Here is an 8,857-nt window from a genome sequence, read left to right as displayed (position 1 = left end):
ATTTCCATAGCTGAGGGCTGGGTGGGGGAAGCTTTCCTGGTTCTTCCGTGGTGACCAGTATTAATGTGCTCTAGCAACGGGGCTGAAAAGGATATATTTGTAAAGTCGTGAGTGTAGCCCTGACATTGTTTTATCGTAAACAATGCGAATATATTTTCTTCACTTAATTTTATCTCCCTTTATTTATTTTTTTGGCTGTGCTGCGTGGCTTGCTGGATCTCAGTTCCTCAACCAGGGATTGAACCTGGGCCCTCAGCCGTGAAAGCGCCGAGTCCTAACCACTGGACCCCCAGGGAATTCCCAGTTTTATCCCCCTTTTAAAATAATTTGATGAACCATAGAAATAAGTAGCTATATTGGAAAAAAATCGGTAAAGTTCACATAATTCTTACTTTTTTTTTTTTTTTTTTGCGGTACACGGGCCTCTCACTGTTGTGGCCTCTCCCGTTGCGGAGCACAGGCTCCAGACGCGCAGGCTCAGTGGCCATGGCTCACGGGCCCAGCCACTCTGCGGCATGTGGGATCTTCCTGGACCGGGGCACGAACCTGTGTCCCATGCATCGGCAGGCGGACTTGGGTGGGCCGCGCTTGCTCTAAGCCTCTTCCGGCTCCTGGTGACCCCAGGAATTCCTTGGTCTGTGGCAGCCTCACCCTATCTCTGTCTCCACTCCACCTTCACATGGCCATCTTCTCCATGTTTCTCTGGGTCTTCTCCTCTTCTTATATTGACACTTGTCATTGGATTTAGGACCCACCCTAAATCCAGGATGGTTTCATCCCAAGATCCTTAACTCATTACTTATTGGATCCTTAACTAGTTGGAAATAAGATCACACTCTGAGGTTCCAGGTGGACATGAATTCTGGGGAGGCACCAACCTACTACACCAGGGTATATTTGTCACAATCAAGAAACCAATGTGGGCACGTAACTTAACTAAACTCCACACTCTATTTCCATTTCAGCATTTTTTTTTCCTACTTATGTCCTTTTTCTCTCCAAGATCCCATCCAAGGATGTCCCAGACTCGTCTTGGCCATGACATTGTCTCAGGCTTTCCTTGTCCTTGGCACCCTTGGCAGTGGTGAGGCGTGCTGGTCAGGTGTCCTGTAGAACGTCTGTCTGTTGAGATGCTCAGACTGGGTGTAGGAGGAAGACCACAGGGGCCACGTGCCTTTTCATCCCATCCCTTCAAGGGTGCCCGCCGTCAGCAGACTTATCAATGAGGAGGTTGGACTTGATCACCTGGCTTCTCACTGCAGTCATTCCCCCTTTCCACGTTGCACTCCTTGGAAGGGGTTTCTAAGCGGGGCCCACGCTCAAGGAGGTGGGTAGGTTATGTGGATTCTTCAGCACAGAAGACTTGTCTCTTCTCCCCCATTTACTCACTTATATATCCATGTATATCAGTCCACTCATTTATATCAGTGTGGACTCATGCATATTTATTTTATACTTTGTGTTATAATCCAATATGACGTGATGTATTTTGTTGCCAGCTTTGGCCACTGGGACCCCTTTCAGGCTGGCTCCTGTGTCCCTTCGACCTGTCCCCATGCCTCCCACCATCCTTTTGTTTTTTGAGCACTTCCTTACTTTATGGTGCCATAAAATGCTCCAGGCTCATCTTGTATCTTCCCTGCCCCAGACCTCAAATGGCCATTTCTCCGAGAACCATGGTTCCTTTTCTTAGAACCTGGAATGAACTTGCACAGAAAGGGATGGTCAAAAGCCATTTTTATATGTGCTGGCAAAGTGCTTTAAGAAAGGCTTCCTTCCTGCCCAGCGTGCCTGGCATCCATGCTGCCACACATGGACCCTGCACATACCATGCAGTCGGAGATGAGCCCCCAGGTGCCAAGACCTCCGGGACTGGGAGTCCAGGGGCTCCCTGGCAGCGCTGGGCAGTGACAGGAGGTATACATCCCACCCTGTCCTTTGTAGTATCTTGAAGACTGAAAATGATATTCTGAATTGTTCACAACAGCTCCACCCTGGAAACAACCTGAATGTCTGTCAATGGTAGAACGTATCAAAGAGTTGCTATATATTCCCCGAAACAGCCACGAGAATAAGCCAACTGCAATCCCGGTGAAAACGTGGATGAGGATAGTACCCCCAGATACTGAGCAGAAGAGGGAAGCCACAGCCAGGACACGGGGCGAGTCCTGTTTGTGCGCGGTTCGAAGTGGCAACACCACACCCCCCGGTTTAGAGCTGCGCATTTCTCAGGCTCCTCCCAGAAAGAAGGGTGTGGGGTGACCATCAGGGTGTGCCCGGGGGCGCATGTGATGGGGAACCTGGGGCTTCCCGGGGGCTGGCGTGTCCTACGCACAGGCCTGGGCAGAATCTGGACAGCCAGCTCCACGTGGCTGCAAAGTAAGCAGTGCCCTGCTCTCTTGAGTGGAGTCAGCGGTGGGTGGGCTTCAGGGCAAACCCAGTGGCTCTGACTTGGTTTCCCCAGGACACTGTTGGCTGCACTCCTCAGCTTATTGTCAGATCTGGCGGGGTGGCTGCGTGCTTCTGGGCTCACACCCCCAGGACCACAGTGGAGGAAGGGAGGACGTGAGGCGGGACTTCCCCAGCAGGCCCCACCTCCAGGCGCTGATGAGCTTAGACCCAGGTTCCAGGGCGATTCAGGGTCAGGGACTGGGTCCGCCGTCCAGACCTCAGGCTGCTCCCGGGGCTGGGGCGGGCCTAGGGTCGCAGGCAGCGGCTCTGACTGTGCCCGGCCGGTCGTCCAGACAGCTGAGCTGATGCAGCAATGTGCCGAGAGGCGCCTCCAAGAGGAAAGGTCCATGAAGGAGCTGGTGGAGCAGGTGATGGAGACGCAGAAGAACGTCAAGGTGGCGCAGACAAAGCTCCTGAAGGGCCGACGGCAGATGGGTACAGCGGGCAGGGGGGGTTCGGTACCCTCCCATGGGAGCTACCTGGGCCCAGCGCCGGCCCTGCTGCTCTCTGACCCCCTCAGCACCCCCTGGCTGGCCCTCAGTTCAGGAGGTGATAGAGGAGAGCCGGGAGCTGCTACAGCACAGTGCAGAGGCGGCCAAGGAGGAGCAGAGGCGGCGCTGTGAGCTCATCGCACAGTTGCGAGCCCTGGAGACGCAGCCCACGCGCAAGGGCAAGCTGGTGGACCTGACCCAGGTGAGGACGTGGCCCCCGGAGCCCATGCCCCTGTGACGACCTCGGGGAGCTTCCCCAGGTCTTACTGGGCCTGGCATTGCCATGAAGGATGTGTGCAGAATTGCCACCAAGGCCAAAGGCAGTCTGGACCCAGGCCGAGATCCACCTATCCGCTCATGCCCAGCTCCCCCGTGCCCGCCATGCTGGAGGCCTGGGTCTGGTCCAGATGCTCAGTCCTGCCAGGGAGGCCTCCGTCACCCCTGGGGGTGGGCAAGGTAGGCTTCGTGGAGCTGCGCGTTGAGGGAGCTCCCGGAACTCACTAGGCCTGGGTGGAAAGGGCAGTGTAGGGAGAGCACAGGTGCACAAAGGCCCAAGTCTGGGCAAGCAGGAGGCTAAGAGAAGGGCAGCCGTGCCTGGCAGCCTGTGTGAGAAACACCACAAGAGGCCAGGCTGGCGCGCGGTGACGTGCGGGAAGGCCTGGTCCTGGGGGGTGGGCAGAGTCCAAAGGGCTGTCTACCCAGGCCCCCAGGTCCTGGCTGGGGAGACAGTGCTGAACTCCATTTGGGCCCTGCCACAGGGGAGGGGCCTGCAGGGCACCCAGCTGAGATGTCCCCACAGAGGTCGAGGGCTGCAGAGCAGGCCCAGGCTGGAGAAGCCGGATGGTGGACACGTCACACAGGCACCACTGAGTAGACAGGAGGAGGTCTCCTGGGCACCAGGCCAGGCCTATGGCACTCAAGAGTGCTGCTGGTACTGGTGCCAGCGCCCTGGAGATGGCCAGGCAGGCTGGGCCTGGGCCTGGTTCCCAGCCTGGGGCCTCCCCTGCCCACCCTGCAGATCCCTGGCTATGGCCTGGAAGGGGAGATGTCGGTCGTGGAGCTGCGTGAGCGGCTGGCCCTGCTCAAGGAGACCCAGAGGTGCAAGGAGGAGGAGAAGCGAGACCAGATCATCCAGGGCAAGCGCGCCAAGAGCCGGGTGCTGCAGAACACGGTGGAGCAGATCTCGCTGTGCCGCGCGGCCATGGGGAGGTCTGCAGCCTTAAGGTTAGTGCCCATGGCCCGGGGCGGACGCCTTGGGTGGGCAAGGAGCAGGGAGACTGCTTTTGCACCCTCCTGGGTGGCTTCTCCTTGTAGCAACCCACCACCCTCCCGCCCAGGCAGTTCCCTTGCAATCACTTGCCCCCCAACTATTTTCTTTAAAAAAAAAAAAAAAAAAAAAACACATTTATTTATTTGTTTATTTACTTCTGGCTGCGTTGGGTCTTCGTCACTGCACGCGGGCTTTCTCTAGTTGCGGCAAACGGGGGCTGCTCTTCACTGTGGTGCGGGAGCTTCTCTTGTTGCGGAGCACGGGCTCTAGGCGCGTGGGCTTCAGTAGTTGTGGCTCACGGGCTCAGTCGTTGTGGGTCGCAGGCTCTAGAGTGTAGGCTCAGTAGTTGTGGCGCACAGGGTTAGTTGCTCCGTGGCATGTGGGATCTTCCAGGACCAGGGCTCGAACCCATGTGCCCTGCATTGGCAGGCAGATTCTTAACCACTGCGCCACTAGGGAAGTCCCTTTTTTTCCCTTTTAAACAAGGACTTAGTTGGGGTTCACACATCAAATTTGTCAAACATCTCTCCTCTCTTTTCACGGAGAGCACGTGGACACACGCACGCCTCTTTGTTAGGAACACTGTGGTGACTTTTCCGGCCCCTTGTGGCCGAGTATGGAAGAGATCTGCAAAGATAGCAGAATATTAGCCGCAGCCATCTCTAGGCAAGAGTGGCAAGGGGAGGGCAAGATGAAAGGGCGTTCGCATTTTATCCCCAATACCAAGATAGTTAATACCTACGGAATACTTTTTAAACTGTGAAATACAAGGAGCAAAAAGATAGAGGCGCTGGGGGGAACCCCGCCCCGAGCGGCCCTCTCCACCTGCACCGAAATCCCTTGAGTCAACCCGCGGTGGGGTTCTCCTAAGCCAGCCCCGCCGCCCGCCCAGGTGGGAGGAGAAGAAGGCGCAGTCGGCGGCCGCCGGAGCGCCCTCCCGGGACGAGCGGGTGCTGGAGCTGCAGCGCAGGATCCAGGAGAAGGCGGCCGAGCGCCGCAGGCAGGAGGCACTGCTGCACGTGCCGGCGCCGCGGGCAGCTCGTCCCAAGCAGCAGGTGAGCCCCGGAGGCGGGCGCGAGGGTGCGCAGCGCAGGCGTTGGAGGTAGCGGGGGGCCGGGCGCGGTGTGGGGGGACGGCCCTGCCCCACGTCGACCTCCACCGCCCGCCCGCAGGCGCAGCTGGAGGCGCAGCGCAGGCTGGAGCTGGAGCAGAGCCGGGAGCGCAGGCTGCGGGCGCTGCAGCGGGGAGGCTCGGCACGCGGGCCCGCTCGCTGCCTGGGGGCCGTCTGAGCTGGGCGGGGGCCCGCCCTGGGACCCCGAGACCCCGAAACCCCCGCCCGAATAAAGCCTGGGCGGCGGTGTGCACCTCCCCTTCCTTGGCCGCGCCCCCCGCCCCACTCCGCCCCAGTCTCCTCCCGCCCAGAGCAGGGTTGCCAAATAAAATGCCAGTTATTGCGTGGGACAAGCTAATGCTAACAGAAGGATCCGCTGGAATTCAAATTTATTTGGGCGTCTTGTATCTTATGTGCTAAACATGGCCACCCTAGCCCAGATTGTAGCCCTTCCTACGGCCTTGTGCTAGGCATTCCTGCCCATGCCCCCCCATCGGCGTTCCCAGAGCCTGCTCTACTTGTGGAAAGCTGGAATCCCCATTCTCTGCCCGGAGTCGGGTGGCTTAATCCGGGAACCCCCAAGACTGAGAATGTGATTGTTCTCGTGGGATTAGTAGAAGTCACCAGGGTCTTGAGCCGCTGGGAACTGGCCCTTCTCGGCCTTATCTCCCAAACCTCACGGCGATGTGGGGGAGCTGGCCGGGATCTGTCTCCCACTCCCCCCGTCTGCTGACGAGGCCCCTGGTGCTGAGAGGTGAAGTGACCTGCTGGGAGAGCCAGGACCCAAAGCTGAGCCTGGATGCCTTTAGAGCACTGCCCAGCCTTCTCCAGCATCACTGAAGGAACACGGTTAGAGCCACTGGGCAGGAGCTGGCCCAGGGCCTAGACAGGAATGGAGTGATTCCCCTGGGTCCTCGGACCCATCACTGGACTGGAGGTGCGTGGCTGTGAGGACAGCCTGGCTGAGTGAAAGCCTGCTGGTGAATAAAGCACAGTATGCTACAGCTCTCAGGAGAGAGAATGGAAGCCCATGGGGTGCAAGGCAGTAAGAGAGGGGCTGGAAACTGCCGGGCGGATAGACGTCTCGGAGAGACCCCCCCACACCCTACATCCTCCTTGGGTCTGCAGAGGGGGGAGGCTGCACCCCAGGGCACATTCAGACTAAGAGGGTGGACATCTCAAAGGGACGAGAACAGACTAAAGACCAGCGTTCTCCCCCAATACTCTGAACTGTGTCAGAACCCCAGGACTTCCCCACAACTGAGGTTGGTAGAAAGAGGAATTTCCCACCCCCGTCAAATTAGAGCTGGGAGCAGATTAAATTTCATTAAAAAAAATAAACATGGCATTTCTTACATCCTGTGTTGTTATTCAAACCCATTTCCTTTGATATCGAGGGAATACGTTGATGATGACCTATCCCAAGAGAGGCTCTCAGGAGCTCTGAGGGCTTCAAAAGGGGAATTATTAGCTTCTATGACTGGCAATCCAAAATAGGGTAGACTTCAGGACATGCCTGATCCAGGAGCTCTGTCTCCAAGCTGGTAGCAGTTCCAACCTCACATGTCTGGAGGAAGAAGGACCATCTCTCCCTGGTAGTTCTCGTAGGAGGGAAACCTCTCTGTCCTCCAAGCCTTGTGCTCCAGTCTCACTGGCCTGGATTGAACATGCTCTGCTGAACCAGTTCCTGTAGTGGGAGAAGGTCTGCATGGGGGCTCTTGCAGCACATGGGGGCCGAAGCAAGCACTGTGGCAGAGGGAGAGAATTACCCTTCACCTATCAGACTGGCCTCTGGAGCAGAGGGGAGAGGTGGTGGCCCAACAGACTCAGGGTGCTATTAGGAGTAATGCTGGTTGGCAATCCACAGGGTCCCCACCTGCCCTCCTGGACTGGGCAGCTGCTCAGAGCTGCCTTGAGAGCACCTGGGGCTTCGGCTCCATACAAACCCCAGTAGAGTCAGGTCTTGGGCCACCCCCTGAGTTTATGGGCTGAGGGCCAGCCTTGTGTGGTAAACTGATGGCAACAATGTCTCCCGGTATCCATGCTCCTTGCCTTGTGACCCCTGCCAAGGCAAGGAACGGAGTAGGAAATAGGCAGAGTCTATTTCCCCCAGTCCTTGAATCTGGGCTGACTTGCTTTGGCCAATAAGGTTCAACAGGGCTGGCTGTGCACCAGTTAGAGCCTGGACCTAGGTGGCCTTGGACGTCCCTCTTGTTCTCTACCTGGCCGCAGTGTGGGCATGTCCAGGGTGACCTTGCTGGGATGACCTGGTTATTCTCAGAACAAGAGAGACAAGCTGGGCTCTCTTTTCTGGTTGCCAAATCCATGCCCAAGTCCAGTTCTGGGAGCTGAACTCAAGGAACCTACCACCAGATTCTCTAATCCCAATTCTGATATGCAGCCCCACCCAGGGCTGGCATGCACCAGTGTTCACAGTGTTGAGTCCTCCCGCCTCCCACCTTCCCCGAGATAAGTACTGCTATTATCTCCATGCTGCAGGCCAGGGAAACGTGAGACTTGCCTGAACCATGGAGCTGGGATTCAATCTCAGGCAGGAGGGATCCAGGGCCCACACTCTCTTCTTGATTCTGGGAGTTGCACCAGATGACCCAGAGACCTCCAGGCTTTTGCCTGGGCCATGGCCCCTTTCCCAGGACCGGGCTGGACCGGACCTGGGCGAGAAGAGTACTCCACGGGTTCAGTCCTTCCCTTCCTGACACCTATTGTCTTCGGGATAATCCAAACTCTTAGCCTGGCATGTGGGCCCTCCAAGGTCTGACTCGTGCCTTCCCCGACCCCAACCTCTCCCAACCTCTGAACCCGTGGCGCACTGGGCAGCCTCCAGTTTTCTGGACATGCTAGCCCACCTTTCCCCATCCAGGCTCCCTCTTCCTGGAACTCTCTCCTCCATTCTAGTCCTTTCAGTTCGCAGGTCGTTTCCTCCGGGGAGCCCTCCCAGACGTCCTGGTTGAGTGCCTCCTCCGGGATCCCGAAGATGGGCCGGGCTGTACTTCCCTCGCGTCTCCACCAACAGCCTGGCAGAGCCTGGGATCGCAGGGACCAGGCGCAGGCCCAGGGCCTGGCACGTCGTGGGGCGCGGGCGCCCGGAGGACCTGCAGATCCAGGCCGATAGTAGAGACCCCAGGAAACTGGCTGGGAGAGGCGCGTCGGGCTCCGCGCCGCCAGCCGGGCAGCCGGAGCCCAGACCACGACTCCCGGGAGGCCTTGCGGGCCGCGGGGCGCATACCGCTCTCTCGCGGGAAGGCAAAAGCTTGAGCTCACGAGCGTGGGCGGAGCCGGAAGGAGGCCCATTTCAAAGTAGTAATAGATGGTTTCTTATCCAATAAGATTGAAAATATACCTCCTCAACCGGCCGACCACGGGAGTAGGGACAGCGGTGGCCAATAGGGACGCGCGGAGGGCGGAGCCGAGGTCTCCGGAGCGGAAGTGGGTCTCTGTTGAGGCGGCGGTGTCTTGTTGAGGGCTTCTCAGCGGCTTCTCAGCGGCTTCCAGAGGTCCTTCCTCGCTTGGGTG

General features: G+C 57.9%; 3 protein-coding genes across 4 annotated transcripts in view; 2 read left to right on the top strand and 1 right to left on the bottom strand.

The window, feature by feature from the left end:
• The window catches only part of CFAP99 (cilia and flagella associated protein 99), a 35,090-nt gene extending 29,589 nt beyond the window's left edge, over positions 1-5,501 (top strand). Inside the window, exons 11-15 of the mRNA XM_024745088.1 lie at positions 2,745-2,886; positions 2,993-3,144; positions 3,961-4,166; positions 5,105-5,267; positions 5,385-5,501. Coding sequence (XP_024600856.1) covers positions 2,745-2,886; positions 2,993-3,144; positions 3,961-4,166; positions 5,105-5,267; positions 5,385-5,501 — 780 coding nt within the window. The remainder of the gene's footprint in view (positions 1-2,744; positions 2,887-2,992; positions 3,145-3,960; positions 4,167-5,104; positions 5,268-5,384) is intronic.
• A 1,170-nt stretch (positions 5,502-6,671) lies between these two features.
• LOC112399746 (translation initiation factor IF-2-like) overlaps positions 6,672-8,857 on the bottom strand; it is a 2,911-nt gene continuing 725 nt past the window's right edge. Inside the window, exons 2-4 of the mRNA XM_024745087.1 lie at positions 8,191-8,547; positions 7,845-7,995; positions 6,672-7,010 (exon numbers count right to left, since the gene is read on the bottom strand). Of these exons, the coding sequence (XP_024600855.1) occupies positions 6,972-7,010; positions 7,845-7,995; positions 8,191-8,547 (547 nt within the window). The 3' untranslated portion in view covers positions 6,672-6,971. The remainder of the gene's footprint in view (positions 7,011-7,844; positions 7,996-8,190; positions 8,548-8,857) is intronic.
• Positions 8,723-8,857, top strand: part of RNF4 (ring finger protein 4) — a 40,043-nt gene continuing 39,908 nt past the window's right edge. For both annotated transcript variants that reach the window (XM_024745091.1, XM_024745090.1), the window contains exon 1: positions 8,723-8,854. The gene's annotated coding sequence lies outside the window, so the exon portion shown is untranslated. The remainder of the gene's footprint in view (positions 8,855-8,857) is intronic.

This window comes from Neophocaena asiaeorientalis, unplaced genomic scaffold (genome assembly GCF_003031525.2).
Source record: "Neophocaena asiaeorientalis asiaeorientalis breed wild unplaced genomic scaffold, Neophocaena_asiaeorientalis_V1.1 scaffold65, whole genome shotgun sequence".
NCBI classification, from domain to species: Eukaryota; Metazoa; Chordata; class Mammalia; order Artiodactyla; family Phocoenidae; genus Neophocaena; species Neophocaena asiaeorientalis.
The sequence above is the reverse complement of the archived record's forward strand: the minus strand, read 5'-3'. Positions and strand labels throughout refer to the sequence as shown.